Source organism: Fundulus heteroclitus, unplaced genomic scaffold (assembly GCF_011125445.2).
Source record: "Fundulus heteroclitus isolate FHET01 unplaced genomic scaffold, MU-UCD_Fhet_4.1 scaffold_140, whole genome shotgun sequence".
Lineage (NCBI taxonomy): Eukaryota > Metazoa > Chordata > Actinopteri > Cyprinodontiformes > Fundulidae > Fundulus > Fundulus heteroclitus.
In genome coordinates this window covers 419,767-445,971 of record NW_023396552.1, presented here as the reverse complement: position 1 = coordinate 445,971, position 26,205 = coordinate 419,767, and the positions used below count along the sequence as shown (strand labels likewise).

Here is a 26,205-nt window from a genome sequence, read left to right as displayed (position 1 = left end):
TTAATGGTGGTCAAGGGCTGTTTTGCTTTTGCTGTTTGTGTTGCAGGTATTGTTGTAAAGTAACAGGAATGAACTAAATTAGTATGCATATTTAAACTGTTATAATTATCCTACCAACCAAACCCAACACTATTATATGCACATAAAATTGTCTTTGTAGCCAAAGACAAGCTTTTATTGGGACTCACAATATAAAAGCTGTCTCTAATATGGTATCAGTCCCATATAGCAGCAAATAAGAGGTCACTTCTGTCAAACACTGATGCTACTTTCTGATATCAAATGTAATCGGCATGAACTGTCATTTCATATTTCTTAGACTATGAAAAACAGCCAATTATTATTAATAATTGTTTTCATTACCATAATATGTATTTGACAGGTAGATCTCAATGAATCACAAAGTATTTGAAAAGTGGATTTTGTTTCAACAATTGAACTTAAAAAGTGAAGCTCACATATTACTGATATTCATTAGAGAAAGAGTGATGTAGGTCAAGAGATTATTTCTGTTAACTTTGGTGATCATGGCTTAGAGCTAATGACAAGCCCAAATTCAGTTTCCCAGTTTGAAGATTACACGAGACCTAACAAAATTGGATTTTCATTACAGAAATATTGGTCTACTGAAAAGTATGTCCATGTACTGTTCACCATGCACTCAGTCCTTGGTCTAGGCTGATTTTGCATGATTTTATTAACACGGTATGGATTGGACCTGTGGTTCTGCTGATGTGTTAAGCTCAGGTAATTGTGATAGTGGCTTTCAGCTCATCTGATCACTCAGCTAATCACCCTGCCATGGTGTTCATGATACTTTTGGCAGTCTTGCTGAAAAATTAAATCAACATCTCACTTGCTTAAGGAAGCACAAAGTCAAAACCTGTTGGTTACACGGTCACATGGAAACTTCACACTGGACTCAAAACATCACGGGTCCTATAGATTATTTCCTCTCTTCTGCCTGGTTCTGGGATATCGATTTCCTAAAATGTCCCATTCATATCACCCCCTATAGTTGTTGTTGCGTGTCTTTCTACCACACTTTTTCCTTCCACTAAACCTTCCATTAATATTCTCAGATATAGCCCTCTGAACAGCCAGGGTCTCTAGCAGTGACCTTCAGTAGCTCACTCTTCTTATGGAGGGAGCTGTCTGTCAAGTGAACAGCCTCCCCCGTGATTCTATGGGAAACAATAAAACATTTCCGGCTGTAAAATAATATCATTGCTTTGTTTGTAATATTCAAATTTCCTGAAAAAGAGTTTTGACGGAAGCGACAAACATCAAAATCAAACAGCTACAAGCATCCTAATTCAGCCTGCGTTTAGTGAATCTGTGATAATATGTTTTGCTTTTTTGATGAAGTTACTGAAATAAATTAACCTTTTGACGTTGTTTTTAGTTTTTGAGGTGTACCTTTAACTGCAGTTTTTCAGACCAACCGGACAATGGTAAATGGAATAAGGTCAGAGCGGGGGATCAGCAATTGCAGGATGAACTCCTTAACCTCTACATCACTGTGCCATAAAGTTGTAATTGTCACAGTGTGAAAGTGTCGCTGACATGAAAGAAAAATGTTGAAACATAGATAATGATGAGATTATCCCTCCAGGTTAAAGAAGCACCATGGCCTCTGCCGACGTAGACATGGACATCCAAGAGGAAGATGCGGTCCCGCTAACAGGAAAGAGGCAGCCTCCTCCCACGCCGTCTCTGATCCGATACTACCAGGCTTCAGAGATACTGCCAGAAGAAAAAGGCCAACTGCACGACTTGTTGCAGAAACAGCCAGCAGTGTTAGGGGTAAGGTGGTAAAAAAATGCTTGTGGTCATGAAACGTGCTGCAGTGCTCATCAGTTTAATTTTTCACTTGAATGAATGATGCAAAAACTTTTCTTTCTCTCGTAGTAAGTGAACGAAAAAAAAGATAAATAATGTTTGCTCCTTATAAATCATAATAAAACAGATACTATCCTGAAGATCCGGATCAAAAGCTTGCATAACCTGGACATTTTGGCTTGATAACGTACCAACAAGCAATAATGTAATGATGGTCAATATGGTCATCATTTTTGCAATTTTAAATGCAGTAAAGTCAATAATATGTTCACAATGTTTTTTTTATCCAATTACATTTTGCCAATAATGTAAAAGGGTGTTAAAGGTGACCTATTATGCTTCCTTTCCAACTTGTAGGATAAGTATATGGGCTATACAAAAAAGGTTTGCTACTTCTTTTTTTTTGTTGCACATAATCATTCACAAACAGTGAGATTTCACTTCCCCAGTTTCATCTATTTTGAGCTCCGTTCAGAATGAGCTATTTTTAAGGCTCTGTCAATTTTATCCCCCCCCCCCCCACTCCCGCCAACTCAGTGTTTAAACCCACACTTTATACATGTAAAAATGGCTGCAAACAGATGCAACAGTACAACTTAGACCCCGAGTCAGTTTCAGAAACTGAAGAAGTGAAGCCTCCTGCACAACCAGCAAAGATGCAGCAACAGCATCTGAATGGTTTCTTCCTACAGAGCTACCTTTGAGAGAGCTACGTTTAAGGCCATGTTTGTATACGATGCCACAGAGTCGACTCTATTATCTACAAACTTTTCACAAAATGAAGAACGTTACGGACAACCCTAAGCGTCCTCTTCATTAGACTGTTGTACAACAACAGAGTGTTTTCAGTCAGAGGCTTCTCTAGATCAAATGAAGACAGACGGTACAAGAGATCCTTCCTGACTGCAGCCATCGCCATCTACAAAAACTTCTTAAAGAAACTCCTACGAATTACACCATCATTTATTTTCCCTTTGGGGTTAATTAAGTATTTTTGAATCAAATTTAATTGAATTTTTGAGGTATAGTGGCCGATCTTCTTTTGGCTTTGTGTTCCAGGGGGATAATCTTATCTACTGGTTGTCCCAAATGCCAATCTTTGTGACATGCTCCCCTAACACCATTGTGTGTGGTTGTTTCTCATTACTTTCCCCTTGCTACACATGCACACTTCTAGTGTTTATGTATCTATCCAGTGATCTTCAGTTTCAGCCCTTCATTGCCACTTACCTGTGGCAAATCCAACACAGTGTAATGTAAATATCTCGTTTTGCTAAGTTTATGTCTTTGAGTGATGCGGACAGGTTGTAAATAGAGCTGTGCACGAGGTCAACAGGGCTGTGCACGCTCGTGCACGCTCATTTGATGCGTGCTCCCCTTGAGGAGTAGAAGAGCGGGTAGGATGGTCTTGTGCATGCTTAGTTATTCAATACGTAACTTGGGCATTTCTTATCTACATTTCTGGAAAAAAATCATCCACTATACCTTAAAACTATCCTGTTATATCTTCTCAACTGCTTAGAAATATCTGTCTGCTAGGGTAATGTTTTTATAAAGTTTGTTCAAGTAAGAAATTTCTAGAAGGTCTTTTGGTTGCTTTACGCTACAAGAATCAGAGAAAAAAATAAAACTCTAATAGCGCTAATCTGCACAGATTAGCATCATGCTATACATTAGTAGACTGTGTCTTTTCAGCTATTGTTGTATGTATATAATGCGATTATGTGCATATTTTTTGTTATGCATTAATGCCAATGTTAAGTTACGTATGGGATTTATTCTAATAATAATCATAACGTCAATGTAAGATGTGATTTAAAAGTCAAAAGGTTATTTTTATATGTTACATCACTGGGGTTGCTTGGTGAGGGGACATGCCCCTGATTGTGACTTTATAAGCGGTAGTTTTTTTTATAAACGGCCCGTTTTCCAAATACCAACAAAACATTTACTTATTGCCAAAAACAGCTGGATGTTTGTTTTGTTTTTTTAGCACTAGGACTGTTTCTAGAAGCAGTGGAGACCCAAATGGAAGTACAAAATCGGGTAAAAAGTGAAATTTCCATAATAGGTCACCTTTAAGTCACTGGTTATTCAACACTGAGCAAGCAAATCAACATCTCTCAACATACCAAACTATCAATTGTACCTTACATTTATTAAGTAAATAATATTCCTTTATACATGGAATTATACATCAAAAATATTTAAGCAAATACACAATATTCTACATTAATTTTGTACGACTAATACAAAAACCCTTATTGTTGAAAGCCTGGAACATGTCCTTGATGAATGTATGTGACAACAATGAAAATCAATTTACCTATATTTTATAGGTGACGACATTTTCAAATGTTTTTAGCATAATAACTTGTGACAATATTGGTAGAATGTTACTGAATGTTACTGACTCAAAGAAGTCAAGTATTATGTTATCCGCTGTTATTACATTACTAGCTATTACACAAGGTTAGACAGACCAGCAACAACACCAACAACAACCACAAAATAGATACAACTCCCTTAAAAACTTCGCAGGGTGCAAAAAAAATAAAAAAATAAAAATAACATAACAAATAACAGGTTACATTCAGGACTGAAAAAAAGAAATGTAGTAGTTTTTAGAAAATGGGGTGACACTTGAAAAATTGGCTGCATGGTGAGAAGAACAAGAAAGAAGAAAGTCGTTTGATATTCTAAACGGCACAGAGACAGGTTCTCAAAACAGCGTAGAGAACAAACTCAGAAGTTATGGCCACAACCACGAACACTAGAGAAAAATGACAACTCACTACCTACTGTGAAACACGGAGGTCGATCACTGATGGTGTGGGGACGTTTGAGCCACAAAAGCACAGGAAACAGAAAACAAACAGCAAGATGAGTCCAGCGGGTTATCAGAAAAAAAAAAGTGTACTTAGCAGCTTGGAAGCTGGGCTTTGGGACGTCTTCGGCCAAGTGGACCCATCATTGGCTACCGCAGCAAGAAATGGAGGTTCTGTAGTGTGTCCACCTCAGCCTTCTAACCTTTGTGTTATTGAAATAATTTGTGAAGATCTCAAACGTGCAGTTTATCCAAGACCAACCAACAACTCGCAGGAACTGGAGGCTTTTTGCCAAGAACAATGGCGAGCTTTACCAGCTAACAGAAAAGGCTTCAAGCAACTGTTGATATAAAAGCTGGGAACTAGTTTAGAACTAGTTTATGTACATTTTTGTTTGGCAACTTATCATAATTGACATAAATGTGTTTGTAGTCTATCGTAATTAATTTTCTCTACAATGTGGCCAGAAATATTAAAAATTCTGCCAACTTTTACGAACCCCGCTGTAAAAGACATGAAACAACAATTTCTTATCGAGATCGACGTTCACGTGAGGGTTACAGACACTGACATGTTGATGACAAACACTTTGCTCAGCACAAGCAGCTGTAGGTTTAATGTCCCACATTTTTCAGGAGGTTGATGTTTCTAGGGCAACTGCATCTCATCTGAAGAGATTTTAAGATGTGGTCTGAAGGTGGCTTCTTAGGGAGGTGTGCAGAAGAGGCCTTCAGTCTAAGCTGCAAAACCGTAGATCCACTGTGCTTATTACTCAGAGGTGGAAAAAAAAAAAAAACATCGAGATTTTTAAAAAACTTTTTCTGTGAGATAGCAGACAGCTCAAGATGGAGGCTGAGATAACACATATAAAAACAGAGCACTGAAGAGTTTGTTTGCTCTTCTGGGCAAGCAGCAAGAGGAAGTATCGGTTTATGTGTGCTCGCTTGCGCCAGTTGTATGTGCAAAGACCAAAGTTTCACACGTTATAGTCCAACACTCCAAAAGTGTACAACTGTTCTGCCTTTTAAAAAAAATGTAAATCATATGCATTGTACAATTTTACACCTCAGTTTAGGCCATTGGGTTTGTAGCTCAGGGTATGCGTCACAACTTGCCTTTCCCACAAATATGTGTTATTTAGGCACTTTTTCGCTGTAGAAAACATAAACGTCTTACACTGAACAACTTACACACAACAATCCCTTGCATCCCTTTACTTCCAGGAAAATGCATAGCTAAATTAAAAATGCAACACAAAATCCATAATTTCCTTTTCCTACAAAATGTAGAATTTGAATACGTTAAATGACACACAAGACAAGAAACATGTTGCAGTTACAACAAAATTGAAATCTGGGAAATAAGTCTGCTTTACTGAACTTGACTGGCCTTAAAATAGATTCGACTTTTAGTGCAGTAGCATAGTCTCACACTGTAAAAAAAAATTCAGTGCAAGGAAATGTTTTTTTTTTTTTTTTTTTTTTTTTATAAAGTCAGTAGAAACCCTAACCAACTTCATGATACAAACGAAACGGAGACATGTCTAAATCTATACTTCCTTTACAACACTGTTTTTTTTTTCTCTGAATGATAATCAGAAAAACTAAATCCATGGCAACCATTTATCTTCGAACATTGCTTCATCAGTTAGTTAACTCCCTGTGAGAAACTTAATCTCCGTATAAATGCAGCTGTTGTTTGAAGGACTCAGAGGTTGAACAATCAGCCTCATAAATAACACAGCAGCCTGGTCAGGGGGAAAGTTGTGCAGAGCTTTAAAACAGGATTAGGTAAAAAAAAAAAAGATCTGAATGTTTGAAGATGACAGAAAGCTCTGTTCAATCCATCATCTAAAAATAGCATTTCATGACGTCCGGACATGACATGGCTTTCCCCCCACAGGCTGGACAGGGAAAACTTTATTGGCGTAAAGGCGCCCACAGTAACTCTGGAGGAGCTGCAGAGATCCACAGATCAGCTGGAAGAATCTGTAGACTTGTGATACCTGTGGACTCTGCAAACACAACCTTTATGGAAGAGGGGCAAGAAGAAAGCCATTTTTGAAAGAGAGCAGTTGGAAATCTAGTTTAAAGTTGCAATAAACCATACAGAGCACATTAAAAACACATGGAGGAAGATGGTCTGGTCAAAAGAGACCAAAACTGAACTTTTTTTGTCCACATGCAACGTGCTTCATGCTATGGAATAAGGATACTACGCATCATCCTAAACACACCATGAACATACTGCTGTGGGGATGATTTACACTGAGAGGGATGCTAGAGCTGTTGGGAAGCATGAATCGATGGGAAGGGAGAGCTAGAGACGTAAAAATCCCAGAAGGAAACCTGTTAAAAGGCTGCAACCCACTTTGAAACAATCCTCCCCTCCTCTTCAAACATTACATAATATTAACATATGATTTAATAAAAATCAGAACTTTTTCAAGTATTTACTTTTGCACACTATGGACATTTGCAATTATATTTGAATTACCACATATTTGTTATTAGAGTATGGCAGTTGACTGAACCATGGTGCTGAAACTCTGGTGCATTAGAAAAAGCTGTACATATAATCTTCCTCATTTCTCCTTTATTGCTGGTAACAAATAATTGAATTCTACTTTCAAAAAATTGTCAGACACCATAAAAAAAACCTTTCTGTTCATCAAGTTCTTTTGCTCCTGCTTTTTCTTATTACCACCAAGAACCTTTTTCTCACTGGTGAGATCTCCTGGATCTCTCCAGCTGGGACTGGAATATAATGCTGCTTTTAAAGAACAATTGTCATCTAAAACTGTTCGTTAAACTTATTACCACACAACTATGTGAAGAACACATCTCTCAGACACTGATAAACAGGTTTTTCTTTTTTAACTAAACGCCTCTCAATAAAGTTCTCAATGTTTTTTGTTGATAAGCTAACACATTACTTAATTTGTAATTGCACATCTAAATGAGATATGGGACTCTTATTGCTTGGAACAAAGCATTTTCTGCCTTATGCTCTAAGTATTTTCCCATTAATCCAGACTTATTTACAGTGCTGCCTACAGTTATTTCCTTTAACATAAAACCTGATCACTGAGCTATATAACCCAGTTTAGTATGTTAGCTGACACACTTTTTTTTTAAACCATCCACTTTGTCTTCTCAGTCTCTGCAGATGATGAGTGGCATCCTCAGTTTCGGAGTGGGGATTCTCTTCGCTGCAACGCAGCATATGGACCAATCTCTCTTCACTAGGTTCAGAGTCTCACAGCTGACCGGGAGCCTTGTAAGTCTTCGCTCCAGCCAGGAGTAAAACATACAAAATTAGACCAAAACAAAATGGCGCCTAACTTACACTCTCCTCTGCCACAGTTTGTAATAGCCGGACTTGTTTCCAACCTGCTGTTCAAATATCCAGCGTTGCTGACTGTGAGTGAAACTCAACCGGTTTGACAACTTTATTAAACAATATTTATGTGAAAAAAAATATATATATACACGTTTCTTAATTGCAGGTTTCTTTGGCGGTTAACTGTGGCTGCATTGTTGTAGCTGTTGTCGGAGCGATTCTGATTAGCGTCGACCTGGGTAGTTGGAATCCAGCTAACGATCCGTTTCTTAGAGTAAGAATAACCAAAAACTGATTGAAACTCATTTGCGAGCAGAATCTTACATACTAATTTCCAATGTAAGAATACAGTATGTTAATGATGTTTTTTTTTTGTTTTTGTTTTGGACAGATTGAAGTGATGGGGCTGTGTGTGTTGGGACTCGAGACCCTCCTCTCTGTGGTGCTTTGCTTCTGGTTCTTCAAAGAGAGGAAGGCGAAATGATTAAGCTGCTCGAATGTGTTACGTTAGCTCTGTATATAGAGGCGATTTGTGCATAGAAAACTGCGGAACGGCTTTTTTTGGAGGAACGCATTGCATGCTTTCCTGTGTGGCTTCGTCTCTGTTGCCTGCGCTGGAGCAAAACCCCCTGCAGCGCAGCCCGGGCTGTGGTCTGCGTCTGATGTTTTGATATGGACTGCAAAACGCAAGAGCTGCGGTAACCAAATGTCACTTCTGATATGGGGGTAAAAGACCACAATTCAGCACCCTCGAACTCTGCATTTCTGAGCAACGGTAGTACTGGGTCTCCCTTCGCAGGGCTGCAGATATGTCTGTGTGGTTTTACGTTCACACACTTACTATCAGTGGAAACATCAGGCACCCCATCCTCAGTGTGGCGGAGGAATAAATGCAAAAAAACAGCTTTAAACTTTTTATTAATCTGTACAAAACCTGTGGTAACTCAGAGGTCACAGGAATACAAGAATGCAGCATTGTCTGAAAGTGTCTGCTACTTTATTTGTAAAATACATCTACGATATAAACACATAACTATCTCGTTACATCAAATGTACAGACCTCTGACGTACCATGCCATGGAAATATATATATATATATATATATATATATATATATATATATATATATATATATATATATATATATATATATATATATATTTCCATGAAAATATATATTTTCATGTGTTAGTGTTAGTGATGTACAATATCATCATACAATGCCCCTTTCTGGTTGAGTTTCGTTCAATAAAGTCTTAGTGCTCCAAAAGTCGATTCGTCCTTTATTTCCATCTTCCTTTTTCCTCTGTGTGAAATGTGCTGCACGAAAGCTTCACAACTGCGGAGAAAGACAGAGAACCAACCATAAATAGTCCGTTTAAAAGACTGCATATCAACGTGCGTATATTGCAGCGGTAAAAGGTCTACTTGAGCGAAACATGCAACGCTGAGCACGCCAAACAAGGACAGGGACAAAGTGAAGCTGAATTTCAAGAAGCGAAACACCCTTTCACACAAAGTCATTTGCAAGTTGATGTGTTCGTGGGCCATTTAGTTCAGGCAGTGCAATATTTTTTTAAAAAAGTAGGAGTTACACAAGAATAACATTTAACTGTGTAGTGTTTTATTTTTTTGCAAATATTCATTTTATTTTATCTACTGTTCACTTTTATTTTTGGCTCTTTATTTTTTTTTATCCATATACTATTTTTCTAAAGTCATGTTGATTGCGTTTGAATTTGAATTTGGTTTGTTGTTCTTGCTGATAAAATGTCAGTGTACTAAAAAATAAAAACAATGTAGAAATAACAATTATAGACACAATTTAAAAAAAAAAATGCATGGAGAATCTTGAATTATCAAGGAGATGAAGGTTAAATCAAAGGGGGCGACGGCAGCACTGGAGCAACGACCGGTGGGTTCGGTGTCCGGTGACCGGTGGGTTGCCGGTTTGATTTTACACTCTGAGCATTTCAGTCGTGAAACGCTTTGTGGTCCTCAGACTTGATAAAGCGCTGTACAAGTACAGGCCATTCACAATTTAAAAACAAAGTGAAGATTAAAAATGAAAAAAGATGAAAAAAAATCTATTAAGAATTTAACCTTTGTAAATATACCGTAAGCCTAAACAATCAAGCCAAAATGATGAATTGATAGAATAAAATCAGAAGGTGATAACAATGATAAATAATTAGATTATTACTATTACACTTTGTGAACTGACATCTGCAATAATAATAATAATAATAATAATAATAATAATAATAATAATAATAATAATAATAATAATAATAATTATTATTATTATTATTATTATTATTATTATTATTATTATTATTATTATTATCAACAAATAAAAAATATAATGCATCTCAAGGCCATAAACCCTGGCTGTACCACAGCATGCATGTGTTCAAGCATGCAGAACACGAGCTGTTTGGCAGGCTGTATTTTCCCATTTAGTCAGTTCCACGTAGAGAAAAAAAAAAGAATGATGCAGCTAAAAGACAGAAGTATGCAGGAGCAGACACCCAACACGTTTAAGAGGCTGCTGAACCCATCAGGACACGCCGTCATGCAACTTGGACATCAGCGCCAACGAAACATTGTCACACAGATTAGTACGGGTCAGGCGTTTTCTCACAAATGTTAATGGAGCTGAAAAGAGAGCGACAAAGATGTCCACTGCTGTGACCGAGCTTACTTACAGAGTTAAACCCCACCAGTCAGACCACTGTTGAGAGGCCGACGGCTACGTGAGTGGCTGCTCTCTGGTGAAAGCAAAACAGCAACGGAAATAGAAGCGGTGTGAAAACCTAAAGTCTCAATGTGCCTTTCACTTCTTCAGAGGTCAAATCTACTTTCAACAAAGCGGGTTGTTTCACAGTGATTAAACGTATCATTCAGGTACAGAATCTGTTCTGTATTAATAGCTGAGAAACAGATAAGACGACTGAAAAAGGACTAAAAAAAGTTGTCAGATAAGACCTTTGCAGAAGTTTATGTTTGCATTTTGCTGGATTAAGGGTGGGTTAAGAAATACACACACTGTTATGGTGAAAAGTTTACATACACTCAGCTTTGAAATAAATATGATTTTATTTTTAGCGTCTAATGATCTATTTAACATGTTCTCTCTCTATGGTTATTTTTTTATAGAAGGAACCACTTCGGTGATTTTATTCATAAACCCCTACCTATAAATGTCTCTGGGCAAAGTGTGCCTTGACCAAAAACATCTTGACCGCACAAACCGTGACCATGTGCACCTTTCTATAGCCGTCAGGCCTCTGGTATCATTCTGGCGATGTATTTGACCACTTCTCTTGGCACATATAGGAAAGTTTTTTTCTTTCTATATTAAGGTGCTGCTTATTTCTGCAGCATTACTTGCCAAAGTTATGAGGAGCCACTCAAAAAAGGGACCCAAAGAGCTGCAGGCTGTAGATCCCTGCCTTGAACCAAAAGAAGCTGGTTAGGGTATTATTTAGGGAATTATTATGGGAACAGCGGAGGAACCCCAGGATCACTGCCCAGGAAAGCAAGTTTTACATCCCAAGACATTTAGAGGGTGCTGAACCCGACAGGAGACCTCGGCTTAAAATCAACAACTTCACGCTCAACTCAAATTTGTGGTTTCCCATGTGGACAAACACATGGACAACTGATTATAGTCAGAATATTCAGCTATTTGTCGACAGTTTAGTTAAGAAGGTTTGGAGGAGTTAATGTGAGTTTTATTAAACCTAAGAACAGTGAAACATTTGTCAAGCAGTTGGGTGGCGGCACGGTGGCTAAGCAGGGACGTGGACTCGTGGGGAGGCACGTGAGGCAGGGCCTCAACCGTCATCATGATGAGTAAAATGCTAACATTGATCAAATAAAACAGGATTGTCCACTAACTTTTCTATAATCTTATTTATTTAGTTTCAATATGATTTCAACGCTTTTATGGTCGCTGAATTTATGCATTGTCTGCCGTGCCGCAGACACTGACTGTGAAAGGTTGTCGGCGCACGCAAATTGCTGTCTCTCTTTATATCGCTAATATGCATGTTAGATTTCACATGTTGACGTTCCACAGTTTGTCTGAAATATATAACGGCATATTTAGTCTTTGTAATTGTCCATAAATTCGCCCGAGTGAAGCGGAAACTACCGAACCGCACTAACGGAGGCAGTGCTGAGCCCCATAGGAACAAAGGGTAACATCGCACCTCGCTGCACGCTCTCTTCCTCTACGCACCCCCCAAGTCTAACGACACACTTATTCAGGTTTGTTCCGACAAAATAAAAGGTTACATCTCTAAGATAAAGGATTTTCAGTGGAGACGAAGTGTATGAGAGAGAGGAGGACCAACTCAGAAGCAATTTTTACACTTTTTACAACCTAGACAGAAATTTTCACAGAGAAGGACTGCCGCATAGACTTTATTTAGACGTAAATAAGGGTAACATCACACACGTTCTACATATTTTAATTAAAAAGAGAGGTCATGTAATGCCAAATTAGGTAATAAATTCAGATTTAAAAATGTGATAAATGTCATATTTTGCACGCTCTGATTGTAGTTTGCTACAATTAGTCAATTCAAAAGCATAATTAAAAGCATTAATTTTATATTCATGCCCATGATAAGGGGTCCCCTCTAACTGGGACTGTAATTATGTTTTAAGGGCCAACAGTATAGCCTTAGTTACGTGCAAAAAGAAGAACCGTCTGCAGCTCTTTACATGGACTGAATTCTTAAACCTGTTTAAACTTTGGCCATATTCTGGCTGTTAACAGCAGCTGCATACAAAACGTATGTTCAGATGAACAATGTTGGTTAGAATATTTTAATAAATGCTAAAATACTAAAAGTTCATTTCTGTAGATTTCCAGAAAGCACGGAACGTGTTTTTGATGTAAAAAAGGTAATTAAAAAGGATAATGTGAACAATATTGCTGTATTTTATGCAATACCTGCACAAACCTTCCACCCCAGACTGAAACTGTTCTTTGTCATTCGGTGTTGTCATTTTTCTTTGTTAAAAATCAAATGGATAGAATTGTGGTGCAAATTTTATACAACATGTACGTCTCAAACCTAATGAGCCATATTTTTTCTCTAAGCTTCATGTAGGTTTTGCAGTTTTTATTTAGTGGCAGCAGGGGCGGAAATGTCTCTTCAGGCTGTAAATGTCGCTGACGCCTGAACCAATCAGAAGACGTGAGGCCGACTACAGAGCAACCTTAGAAAAGAAATACCCAGGGAGACGTGTTGCATTTGCACGCTCTAGAGAAACAACAAATCAGCCGAGCGCTTACAGCCGTGATGAAGTTGGCGGCCTGCGGTTGGAGATCTTCATCTTTGTGAAACATCGACGGGTTCTCGACGGAGGCAGGCGGCGTGGAGGAGCAGAAGAAATCAGGCGGCTCGCTGTTCTCCATGATGACGCTGGGGGGTCCGGGGGTGGCGAGGGCGCTGAGCCCAGTTACGCTGTCACTGGAGTTGCACTGGGAGGAGGACGTCTCTGAGCTTTCAGTGACTGCCGCACAAACACGGAGAGGAGATATTTCAAGAAAAAAAAAAACACACACAAATCATGTGATGTTAAACGTTTTCAGTTTATATGAACTCTTAGACTACTGTTCAAAAGTCTGGGGTCACTTAGAAAGATCCTTAGTAATAAACCCAATTTTATTTCCACAAATTAGCTAAACAAACCGACAGCTAGAATGCCAAAGGTCTCCAATGCTGTAATTGCTCCAAATGGAGCACTGCAAAAACGGAACTAAAAATAAGTAAAATGTTCTTAAAATGAGTGCATTTGTCCTTGATTTGAGCAGGTAAATAAGATGATTTGCCAATGGAATGAGATTTTTGCACTTAGAATACGAACAATTCATCTCTATCATCTTATTTCAAGTGCAGGATGTCTAATTATCTTATTTTAGGGGTCAAAAATACTCATTCCATTGGCAGATAATCGTATTTACCTGCTCAAATCAAGGATAAATACATTAAGTTTAAGAACATTTTACTTATTATTAGATCCGTTTTTGCAATGAGGATTCTTCGATGAAAGCAAAGCTTGTTATAACAAGTTCAAATCATTATTCCTAACCTCAAAGTCTTAACTAGACTTTCTTTTCATTTTGCAACTTATTTCATTAATTAAAATGTGGGTTTTCTTGGAAAAACAGGACATGTTCAGGGTGACCCCAAACTTTTTGAGTGGCAGTCTTCAGCATGCGTTTGCTTTTGGCAGCTCCTAGTGGCAGCTCTGAAACAAGACACTTGTTCAAAACGTCATCACTAATGTTTTCATCTTGATATAAAATGTATATTATGCATGTAAAACTTTCAACAAGACTTCAGCAAATGCTTCGCGAGCTAAAGAAGAGAAAATAATGAGAGGGGGGGAAAAAAATCAGAAATAAACACACGGCAAACGTTCATTTTAATAAACAGTCAAACTAAGCATCAAGTGGCCACTGACTCATGGAGGGCTGACTGCTCACGACGTCCTGCTCCAGCTCATCCTCCTCTATGCAGTCGTACGGCCACTGGGCGAAGGAGGCCACGCTGCCCATGGGGTACAGGTGTGGGTGCAGGTGGGACGGCGAGGAGTAGAGGTGGAGGTTGAGCGAGCCCAGGAGGGAGGAGGACGACTGGCTGCTGGAGGAGGAGGTGCTGCTGTTGGAGATGGTGGAGTGGGGCCTCTTAAACGCAGCGCAGTGCTCGAATGATGACACTGCGATGGACGCCCTCGTCCGACACTCTGTGGGTAGAAAAGGGAAAAATAAAAAAAAACATATTAGGTGCATGAATTGTAAGTGATGGACTGAGGTGAAAATGCATGAGTAAACTGTGTAAAAAGAAACTTTGGCAGCTGTGCTTACCAGAATATTTGAGTATGAAATGGAATAAAAATGTAAACCAGTTTACAGGACCACCTGTATGTTTTACATTATTAAACTGTGGACTACTCGTTATGCAAAATTTTTTAAAAGTATATTTAACAGCGTTTTTTTTTCATTCTATCTTTTAGTACATGTGTGACCCATGTACTGAGCCTTCATCCTCGGCTCAGCTGAGCCAGGTTTGACTTCAGCCTTCAGTCCTTTCCTGCATATCTTCCCCCGCTCTCTCGGCCCCCTTCCTGTCACAGCTTACTTTTAATGAAAAGGGCCATTAGTGCCACAGAAAATCCTAATCATATATAATTAAAAAAAATAGCTGTTATATATACATACAAAGATAGCAAGCAGTCTACAGTTTTGTTCTGTAAAATAAACAGGTGGTTCTGTTTTTCCTGTATTTTCTACAGAAAGATTTTGGTAACCGCAGCGGGCAAAGTTTTCCAGGAAAAACAACTGAATTTTTTACAGCGTAATTTCCAATATTGAGGAAAGAAGATAACTAATTTATATGAATTAGGTTACGTTTTGAGGATGAATTTGTTCTGATTTAAGTGGATAAAATAGGAATGTTTGGGATTCTTGAAATGGGGTTCTTTAGAGTTCCTATTAGCGGAGATAGGAAAGTTTAGCTCATAGCAAGCAGGAGAAAAACATGGTCTTTTCTGGCAAAAAGTCCGAATTATTTTATACTGTCATACATTTCCTTTAGATATGTGCTCAGACTGGTTATAGATTAAATGACCTATAGTTAACTTTTGACATTTGAGTTGTTGGCACTAATTCCACTTTTAACTCAACATTCAAATGTGGACTTCTCTCTGTTTCTTTAAACTAACACGATTCTAAGTACTATCTGGTGCAGGTAAGATGTTGACTACTCACACCTTAACCACAGAACCGCCTCCTCCAAAAAATCAAACTGCCTTTTTAAAGTCACAAAGTAACAGACAGATAGCTTTATGACAATGAGTAAAATCAGAATATAGAAGCCTGGCTTACCTGTCCCCTTCATGATGTAGTCAATGGCTCTGTCGCTGATGGCTGCATCACTGGGCTTAATGTCCATAAAAGGTTTATTTCCAATCCCCATGGACACCATCTCCTGCATACGCAGCTCTAAAACAAATAAAAAAATGTAAGCAAAAAATAAATATGTTACTTCTAGGATCTTGTTATCCTCACAGGGTTTCTAAATGATTCTCTGAGACCATCTGTCTGAAAGTTAAAGTGTATTTCAATCATTCGAATGATCTTAGCACGGCACAAAACAGGAAATGCTTAAATGACTCCATGTAGGGTGGAAGAAACTGCTCTGGGAATGCATGAGGGTTTCTATTAAATTGTTGGAGGGTAAGTGAATAAAATATCCATTTAATCCTTCAGGTGAAATGTGGAGTTGGACCCAGTTAAAAATAAATACAATATAATTCACAAAGGTAAGATCACTCAAAATCATTTAAACCCAACAGCCTTGTGCTCTCAGATAATATTCTGTTTGCTACATTAATATGTCACAAGATTTCAGCATTTCTATTGACAGTCCCAGACACATCTGTTGACAACTCTGACAATTATGTGTTTTTATAAAAGTACCAAAACCTTACACTGAAAATCTTTGGGAAAAAACACCTTTTGCATTTATTAAGCTCGGACAAGAAAATCTCTCATTGATGGTGTTTTAATAAAATCACTGGGGAAATTTTGCACCCATGCTGTTAATACTTTGTACAACCCATTTTGGCAATGAGACATGATTAGTGGTTCGAGCACAGAGCGAGGGGGTTCTTTCACAAATTATCTTTGCACAATCTCTCTCCTATACCCTCTTCTCTTCAGAATACTCCACATGTTTTCTACAGGATTTAGGTCTGGGGACTGAGATGAAAGGAAGAAGGGGGAGTGGAATCGTTTCCATGTTGAGTAGGTCACATGATTTAGACCAGTATCCCGCTGAAAGACAAAAGCCCCATTTACACTACTGTTGTTAAACCGATCCAGGCCGAGCTCGGTCCGAGCTTGGATCAGTTAACCAAGCCGAGCTTGGTTCTGACAACCGTTTTTACACATCACGCTATCTCGGTTCCTTGGTTTCCTCGCCTCCTAGTGACGATCTGTGGTACTACTACTCTTTGGGATTGAAGAAGGAAATCAAGCAAATAAAAATTCAGGCTGAAAACATTCAGGAAGTTGTGTTTGGTTATAATTGTGATATTTCGTTGTTTGCAGAGAGTCAGGCGAAGACGGCAACTTTTGGTGAATTTACCTGATAGAGTCGGCTTTTGGGACGTGGATAAGACAAACGAACGTCTAATCAGGATTTAGAGACACAGGAAACGACGACAGACGCTGAGGTTCATCACACTGCTAAGCAGAATCATCTCTGGAAATCGTGTGTCACGGTAAGGAAGCTAGTATTATTATGAATGTCTGAAATGTCAGCTGGCTGTAAGGAGATGACGCGGTCTGCTCATGCACTCTTTGTCATCTGAGAACCGGGCTACTGAAAAACCGGGCCGAGCCCACACATGGAACTGGTCTGCATTTAGCGCGGTCCGGTTGTGTCTGGCTCGGTTCGGTTCAGTTTCTGCTAGTCTTCTCTGCTTCCTGTGAGGTCCTGCTGGTCGCTCTGCCTGCTCTGGTGAGCCTTCGGCCTGCGTCCTCTATTCAAGTCTAGTCCTGCCTTCATAACTGCCTGCCTCGCCTGCCAGGATTCACCCTCTCAATAAACCTTTTACTGTCAAACGTACTCTGCGTTGGCTGAATTCTGGGCTCACATCTACAAACGTGACACTTAGTTTCACTCCAAGCGTTATCAGAGTGTTTGCTTCTGGAAAAGCTCAACTTCAGTCGTGATCACAAAAAGCACATGTTAAAGAAGAGTTCAGTAAAACATATTTAAAACTTGATGGTAGGACAGAATTTTTTATTTTTTTTTCTCAGACTCCCAAAAAAAACAAGCTGGCCTGTAGATGGCACCTAACGCTAATCAGAGTCAGAATCAAGTTTAATCGGCAAGTAGGTTTGCACTTACAAGGAATTTGACTTAGTGTTGATGGTGCAGACAAAAAATAAGAATGCAATAAAATAAAATGTATATATATGCAAAATCTATATACACTCAGTAAACTGTGCGTTAATGTAACGCATTTATTTGGTAGTGGTCACGGTATTATGGCAAACACATTGTGGAAATGACTGCAGCTTTCATGTGCTGCTTGTACTTTGTTAATATGACTACTGACAGTAAGCCTACCTCTGTTTCTGAGGGCCTGCCTCCAGAGGATCTTCCCGATGATAGCCGTCCACACTGCCTTGACCTCAGCCGAGCTGGCCTGGAGTATAAACGTGTCCTGCGACTTCCTCCGACGGAACCAGATCTCAAAACGAAGGCCGCTGTCGCCGACGTTTTCCGTCATGCCGATCTCTGCTGTCTGCACGGGAAACGAGAGAAAAGCTTAGCTCTACTCAATAAACCGTGGCATATAAAAAAAAAAGAAAAAGCACAAGAATCTAAGCTCTTACTTTGAAGGACTGTTTGTAGATGTAAATGTCATATCCTCCCTCTATCTTCTTGGTCTTGCTGAAGAGGATGAGGTCCTCGAACAAGAAGACGTGGCGGAGGTATTTCCTGCGTCCGCACCAAACGATGAACTCATCCTGGCAGCGGAGCTGACCCTGCTCTTTCAGGTTCACCTGGGGAGGAAACATGGCCGCTCACATGCGTCACAGAGAACAATGCGGTTCCTCGTGGGATGAAAACAACATGACGTCCATTTCAATAAATAGCTCTGTCGACCCCTGAGCTGCCTTAATCATGCAGAGACGTGATCTGCAGCCTGGAGCACTCACATCACAGCCGCGGATTGCATCCATGGCCAGCAGGTCGTTCCCGTGCCGAAGCTGAAACTTCACCATCTCCTCTGCAGTGCGGAGGTCACTCAGCTCCTGTTCCTGGGAGTAGCTGCACTCTTTTATCAGATCTTTGAGCAGCAGTGCATATTTGCTCATCCTCTGAATGGGCTTGAGAAGGTAGGACGCCAGATCCATCTTGTCTCCAAGCTCCAGCTGCTTATTCTGGATAAAGAAGCAGATGGAGGAAGATGGAAGTTTCTTTTTGGTTTGATGACATGACCTGTAACTCAACCCTGGGAGCAGTCACAGTATGAGGAATGTAACCAAAGCAGTTTTAAACGCACCTTAAAGAACTCATTGCCGTGGCTGCTGAGCAGAGCGTCTGACTGTGGCTTATTCTTGCTGTACAGAGCGTACATCCCAAACTGATCCTCCTGCGCACAACATGAATCAGTCACAATACAAAGTATGCTGACAGTTCAGTCGACGCGCACAAAGACTAACACCTGAGAGCATCTTAAGGAAGAGGATGCTGACAGGCACCTGAAATATGCAGCTAAACAATTGAACATATTTCTTTAAAAGGTCTTTCGAAAGGCAGAGACTACATCTTATCATCATTAAATCCAGTGGTGAGCTTTAAATAGAATTCAAATGTTGTAAAAATACCAAATAAAAAAAAGATTAATTTCAATGATTAAATCAAAGCTAAAAAATGTAAAGAAACATAACAGCATAATGAATAAAAAATCACAAAAAACTGAAAATAATATGAGGAAACGTGAGAAAGAGAAATGGATTGAGTATTAAAAAGAAAAATGGATGAATGAAATATGCAAATAGAACGTGGGTTTTAAAAAAGAAAAGAAAATTGAGGAAAAAAATAATAAGCAACTGTAAAATCCAAAACTAAAAAGGTTAAACTATTAAAATAAAGCATTAATTTTTTTTACAAAGAAATATAAAAAACAACAAACTGAACTATAATAATAATAATAATAATAATAATAATAATAATAATAATAATAATAATAATAATAATAATAACTTTCTTCATTTTTACATTAAATTATGTTTTAAACTAATTTGATTTTAATTTTTAGGTAAACTTATTAACATTAAATTAAAGAGTAAACTTGAAAAAAAAATTCAATTAATATAAAACACTTTTTACAAATTTCTAAAGATGTTTTAATATATCATTCAAATTTTTATATTTATTGTTTATTTTTATTTTTGGTACAATATTGTTTAAAAAAATGTTGTTCATTTCTAATAGATTCAATTGTTTTTAAAAGATAATTGTATAACAGTAGTATAGCATGAAATAGGTTTCACTTTTAGTATGAAATGAGTTTCAGTTTTCAATACATTTATTTCCTCAAATCTCTATATATTTAAAGAGATTATAAAATATTCTCACTATGTCATCTGACTAAACGTCTGACTCGACTGAATCTCCGTATTTGAGATCTTATTTCAGCTGGGGGCGCTTGGAGAGAGCTCCACTCACATGTCGCAGGAAACAGCTGCTGATGCTCAGCGGGGAGTGAGCGCTGGCCTCCAGCTCCTTTAGGAAGTAATGGCTGTGGAAGTCCCACAGTTTCTCCAGGTTCCCGAAAATGATGCTGCGCTTGCCACGCAGGTCCTGGGGCAAGTCAAGGCGCTCCATCTCAGGGAAGTAGTGCTCAATGATGTAGCTGAGAGAGCGCACGTACTCCCTCTCCGTCGAAATCATTTCATCCATGATGTGCAGGACTTTACTGGGGGAACAGAAAGATGTGGAAAATAAGCACAAAAGCTGCAGTTTACTACACTAACGTGAAGCGATATAACTAGTTTGCGCCCTAACCTGCTCTGTTTATTGCCATCGCCTTCGCCGTGTCTGTCGTGCGTCCTTGAAGGCGTGGACATGCTGCGACTGCGTCCCAAAGCAGGACTCGTCACGTCGGGCCTCAGCAGCTTCTTCTCCGCTGACACGTTGTTTGTGACCTCCAAACCCTTGATGTAGACCCCCGTGTAGCCGTGAATGTGGCTGACGTCCGAGTGGCCGCCGTCTCTCGGCGTCAGCTCGTAGCTCATGGTCTTCTTCATGATCTTCTTCATCGGGTGCTTCCGAAGCCGAGTGGCCTTGGAGTACACGGGCTCCGAGTGGCAGGAGACGGTCGAGTCGATGGTGCAGTCGCTGTCCGTGTCGTCCAGAGTGCACGAGCTCTGCCCCAGCTTGTCTTCTCTGTCGGCGGGGAAAGCGAAGTGCGACGGAGACGAGATGGAGCCAGAGGGGCTGCTGGAAAAAGGTTCGGCAGAGAGGCTCTTGCTGTCCTCGAACGTAAGTGAGGTGATAGCTCCGGGTAAGTGCAGGAATCCGTTAGCTCCCGGGAGATCCGGAGGCGCCACGCAAATCTCCGCGGCCGGTGAGGAACCCCCCGTACCGGCAGCGTCGGAGTTCTGGGCGGACAACAAAGCTCGAGATAAGGTCCTTTCCAGCTGCTGTTTGGTCTGCTGGCATTTGTGCCACACGGTGTTCCACCGCTGCAGCTGCTGGGGGCACTTCAGCGAGAGCACCATGTTGTTGAGAGTGCTGAAGTTGTCCTTGGAGAATTTGGACGCCTCGGTGCAGTAATCCTGCAAGACCTTCACCACAGACGGCGGAAAGCTCTGATCTAAGCCGTCCAGACTCAGCTGATGGAAATATTCCTGGCAGTGCTCCATCCACTGCTCCGCCTAAAGATGGGAGAGAAGGCGTTTAACGCGTAGAACAAAAGCGTCCTCTCATAACCGCATTTCCAATTAAATAAAGTTATCTACAGCTGTTATTAACATTCGGTGATCTGAAACATTTAGGTGACAGAAGAAATCTTTCAAGGCCAAATATTTTTTTCATAGTAAGCAATTTCAACATTATGTCTAGAAAATAAATACTGACCTATCATTTGACTTCAGGCTGAATTTAAAAAATTATTCTGAGACTCACCGAGTCATAGAACTCATAGAGGTTTGTTAGGATTTCTAACTTCGCCTTCCTCTCGTGTACTCTGCTTAAGACAGGCCCCAGGTGTTGTTTAAAGTTGCATACGGCCGAGTCTGGGAGGGACTTGGGATACTGTTTCAGGAGCCTCGTCTGGTGCTGACAGAAAGAAAACAGGTCTAATGAGCATGCAATGCCTCAGAAGAGCCTTCAAGAGATAGTTTGAATTCCAGGTGTGATTTTGCTGAAAAGTTACGAGGAGTCAGAGTACGCCTCAGTTTGGAGTATCGGGAAAACGTTCGCGTGGAAGAGTCAAGCTAAGGGCTAGTGCGGCTGGGAAACAACCTAGGAGAGTTTTTCTTTTCACAGGACGACTCCTTGATGCAACGTAAAGTAGCTTGTATAAGAGTTTAAATTTTCTGTCCCCTAAAAATAACTCAACACACATTAATGTCTAAGCCTCTGGGAACAGAAGGGAGTACACCCATAAGTGAAAATGTTCAAATACCGTCTATTTTTCCCATTTTCCCTCCCTGGTGCCATGCGACCCATTAGTGTACCAAGGTCTCAGGTGGGAATGGGGAGCGGGCGAGTTAAATTTGGTGTTATTGCTGTTATGCTCTCTCAAATTCACTGGAAGTCCAACGTGGCTCCTCATGGCAAAAAAAAAAAACTCACTGAGGATGTAAAAAGAAGAGTTATTGGTCCAGACAAAGATGCCCGAGGCTATAAAAAGATTGCCCACACCCTGAAACTGAGCAGCATCATGGTGGCCAAGCCCACACAGAGGTTTAACAGGACAGGTTCCACTCAGAACAGGCCTCACCGCGGTGGACCAAAGGAGCCGCGTGTGTTCAGTATCATTAACAAGCGTTGTCTTTTGAAACTAGACGTCTGAGTGCTGCCAGCACTGCTGAAGTGAAGGAGTGGGCGGGTCGGCCTGTCGGTGCTCAGAGATACGCCGCAGGCTGCATTAAATTGGTCTGCATGGCTGCCATGCCTCTAAAGTTGATTCACAGGAAAGCTCAGAAGCAGTTTGGTGGAGCCAAGCAGACTAAGGACACGGATTACTGGAACCAAGTCCTCTGGTCTGATGAGACCAAGATTAACTTATTTGGTTCAGATGATGTTAAACGTGTGTGACGGAAACCAGGTGAGGAGTACAAAGCAAAGTGTTTATTGAGGCAACCATGAATGCCAACGTGTTCTGTGACGTACTAAGGCAGAGCGTGATCGCCTCCCCTCAGAAACTGGGCCACAGGGCAGGAGTCCAACATGATTACAACCCCAAACACACCTCCAAGACAACCACTGCCTTGCTAAAGAAACTGAGGGTAAAAACGCTGGACAGGCCAAGCACATCTCCAGACCTAGACCCTATTGACCATCTGTGGAGTCTCCTCAAACCGAAGATGGAGGAGTGCGAGGTCTCTGACTCCCAGCAGCTCCGTGATATCTTCATAGAGGAGTGGAAGAAGACTCCAGTAGCAACCTGTGAAGGTCTAGTGAACTCCAGGCCCAAGAGAACTAAGGCAGTGCTGGAAAATAACAGTGGACACACAGGTTATTGACACCTTTTGTGCCAATTCAGATATTTTCACCTAGGGGTAGTACTCGCTTTGGTTTTTGTCGCTTTGGTTTGGAGATTATTGGCCGTGTGCGTGTCGAGTTATTTTGAGGGGAGAGTAAATTTAAGCTGGTATACAAGCTGCACACTGAGTCAAAGTGTCATATCTTCAATGCTGTCCCATGAAAAGACACGATAAAATATTTACAGAAAGGGACGTGCGCACTTATGTACAGATACAGTACCTGCAAGGGTACTGAGATAAATAATGGCATTATTTGTGAAGTTACACTTTCCTTCCGCACTGCAACAACAATTCATACCACAACAGATAGAGCATAAAACATGTACTGTACTGTAGAAACATTTTTCTTGGCTATGTGACGTAGCACCAAGCAGGCCGTCCAGCTGTGGGAAACAAAACCGTCTCTAGCGAAGCCCTGGAGAGGCTTTGATGGCGAACTTACAGGAAAGTTTGTTTTTTATTCTCCAAAATGAAATGCTGTAAACTGTAGGTAAGATACTGAATCCTCACGTCTACCACAAGACTGCCACTTATATAAAAATGCAAACTGCCCCATTCCAGTGGAACCACGCAGTGTTTTTCCTTTACCTCTGACTCCTCCAGGAACTGCTCCAAACTCTCTCTCATCTCCTTTATTTTGTTCATAGACAGAGTTACCGACTCCAGAGGTAGAAGCTGCTTCTCTCCCTCTATGCTAAACCAGCGTTTTATCTAGGAAATAAAACAGATTGTTGATCATATATTTTTTTTTTGAACATGAGGCGCAAGTATATAGAAAAATGTCAGAATCTGAAGTCACCTGTTGTGTCTGCTCCTCAAACGTGTGAACCTCCAGCAGATTCTCCAACTCCTTCTGAGACTTGTTGGACAGGATCACCAGTTTATGAACTTCTTCATCTACTTGGTTGTACAGCGCGTTCAACATCTCAACCGCATCTCTGAAAACAAAAAATCATCGCAGTAAGTAATTTGAATTTTCACACCACCAGTCCCTAGTTGTCCTCCAGCGGTACCTGTAGTTTTCATTCTCACAAGCCTCCTCCTTCCTGAAGCGGGCGAGAACAGTCCCTCCTTCCAGACGCAGTCTGTTCAGACGGGTGTCATCTAGGACGCTCTTCATGAGATGCCGCTGCTGTTCTAACACCTCAGACACCTCCTGATTCAACACACGGAGCGGCAAATGAATGCATTTCTCAGGGGATAACAAATAAAGCGATTTGTTCGATAAGAAGTTCACATTATGTTCAGTCGAAGGTTCGCAATTTATCTTGAAGTTGCCACAGTAGGCTAACATGAGTTGAGATTCAATTCAGTGCAGTTTATTTATCCAACGCCAACACACGTCATCTCATGGCATTTTACAAAGTAAAGGTTTTTTTTTACAAAGAAAGCCATCAGACTGCATCGATCCATTTGATATTTGTACAACACGCATGTATCATTCATAGTTGATTTATTTCCCTCATTTTGTCTCATTACAAACACAAACATCTGTATATTTTCTTGGTATTTTATTTGATAAACCAACACAAAGGGGTGCATGATGGTCAAATGAAAAGAAAATTACATGGTTGCATGTCTTGGGAAAATAAAAATCTGAAAAGTGTGGTGTGCATTTGTATTGAGCCCCTATAAATCAATATTTTGTTGAACCACCTTCCTATCTGCAGTTGCAGATTCAAGGTATTCAGCGCTGAAATTATTGCCCCTTTTTTTCCACAAAATACTTCAAGTTCAGTCGTCTTGCATGGAGAGTTTTAGTCGCCTACCTCTTTTTTCTTTGACCAGATTTAGGTCTAGACTTTGACTGGTACATTCTTACATGCAAATATGCTTTGATGTAAACATCTCTTATTACAGTGACTCTCTGGCTCCATATTTAGGGTCATTTTTCTGCTGGAAGTTGAACCTTCGCTCCAGTCTCAACTTCTTTGTAACCTCTAAGAAGTTTTCTCCCACTGCTTTACTACTCTACTTTCAAGTCTGACCAGCTTCCCTGTCCTTATGAAAGGAAACCCTCCTCCCCACAGACAGGAAGTTGCCACCACGGTGGGGATGGTGTCTTCAGGGTTAATGTGCAATGTAAGTTCTTGGCCACATATAGCCTTTTGTGAGTTAGCTAAAAAGGTTTAGGCAGGACATCTTAAGGTTTTCTTTCATACACTGGGCCATTTTCAGATTATATTATTCAAATAATGGATTAAACTGTACTCTGTGAAATTAGGAATATGGTGTTGAAACCTAACTCTGCTTTAAACTTGTCCACTTTCTTCCTGTCATGTCCGCTCTGTTCCTTAGTCTTCATGAGGCTGTTTGTTCACTAGTCTCCTCTAACAAGCTTCTGAGGCCTTCAAAGAACTGCTGGATCAATACTAAAATTAAATTACAAAAAAATAAACTTTTACTCAAGGGCAATCTAAAAATATGTGACTCAATATTAATTTGTGACCATATATCATTTTCCTTTTACCTTACAATTATGCACTCATTTGTGTTGTTTTTAATATTTTTAAAAAATCCCAATAAAATACATTAAACTGCTGTGGCGTGACGTATTTTAAAGGCGTTCAAGGGGTGAGAATACATTTGCAAGACACTGAATGGTTAAGGCTGAAGTCGAGATAAATCGATCACATATATTTTTTTTCTTTCAGGGTCTCCCAGATGTTTCGCACCTCACCTTGGAGGTTTTGAGCTCTCCAGCAGCGCTCAGTGTTCTGCTAGACTCCTGAAGGAAGGCGATGGCAGCGCTACAGCTGCTGGCAAATGCTTCGATTTTCTGCAGGGAAAAGAAAACGAAACAAAGAGACGGCGGTGGATTATTAGTTGTTGCATAAACTCACTCAAAACAAAACTGTTGCCACACAAGAA

The 26,205-nt window shown here is 40.1% G+C and overlaps 2 protein-coding genes across 6 annotated transcripts in view; one reads left to right on the top strand and one right to left on the bottom strand.

The window, feature by feature from the left end:
* The window catches only part of si:ch211-269k10.4 (uncharacterized protein LOC100150242 homolog), a 36,444-nt gene extending 27,332 nt beyond the window's left edge, over positions 1-9,112 (top strand). For all 4 annotated transcript variants that reach the window (XM_036129115.1, XM_036129117.1, XM_036129116.1 and 1 more), the window contains 5 exons: positions 1,616-1,806; positions 7,830-7,949; positions 8,036-8,092; positions 8,179-8,286; positions 8,404-9,112. In XM_036129115.1, the coding sequence (XP_035985008.1) occupies positions 1,630-1,806; positions 7,830-7,949; positions 8,036-8,092; positions 8,179-8,286; positions 8,404-8,496 (555 nt within the window). In that variant the 5' untranslated portion in view covers positions 1,616-1,629 and the 3' untranslated portion in view covers positions 8,497-9,112. The remainder of the gene's footprint in view (positions 1-1,615; positions 1,807-7,829; positions 7,950-8,035; positions 8,093-8,178; positions 8,287-8,403) is intronic.
* A 77-nt stretch (positions 9,113-9,189) lies between these two features.
* Positions 9,190-26,205, bottom strand: part of zgc:158766 (uncharacterized protein LOC100009641 homolog) — a 36,774-nt gene continuing 19,758 nt past the window's right edge. Inside the window, exons 9-24 of one of the 2 annotated variants that reach the window (XM_036129107.1) lie at positions 26,015-26,113; positions 24,348-24,490; positions 24,134-24,272; positions 23,923-24,045; positions 21,749-21,901; positions 20,627-21,498; positions 20,288-20,537; positions 19,119-19,208; positions 18,772-18,996; positions 18,445-18,615; positions 18,176-18,353; positions 15,922-16,038; positions 14,499-14,780; positions 13,324-13,544; positions 10,721-10,783; positions 9,299-9,351 (exon numbers count right to left, since the gene is read on the bottom strand). In XM_036129107.1, coding sequence (XP_035985000.1) covers positions 10,739-10,783; positions 13,324-13,544; positions 14,499-14,780; positions 15,922-16,038; positions 18,176-18,353; positions 18,445-18,615; positions 18,772-18,996; positions 19,119-19,208; positions 20,288-20,537; positions 20,627-21,498; positions 21,749-21,901; positions 23,923-24,045; positions 24,134-24,272; positions 24,348-24,490; positions 26,015-26,113 — 3,108 coding nt within the window. In that variant the 3' untranslated portion in view covers positions 9,299-9,351; positions 10,721-10,738. Of the gene's footprint in view, positions 9,352-10,720; positions 10,784-13,323; positions 13,545-14,498; positions 14,781-15,921; positions 16,039-18,175; positions 18,354-18,444; positions 18,616-18,771; positions 18,997-19,118; positions 19,209-20,287; positions 20,538-20,626; positions 21,499-21,748; positions 21,902-23,922; positions 24,046-24,133; positions 24,273-24,347; positions 24,491-26,014; positions 26,114-26,205 lie in introns of both variants that reach the window. The other variant, XM_036129108.1, reaches the window with a different exon arrangement.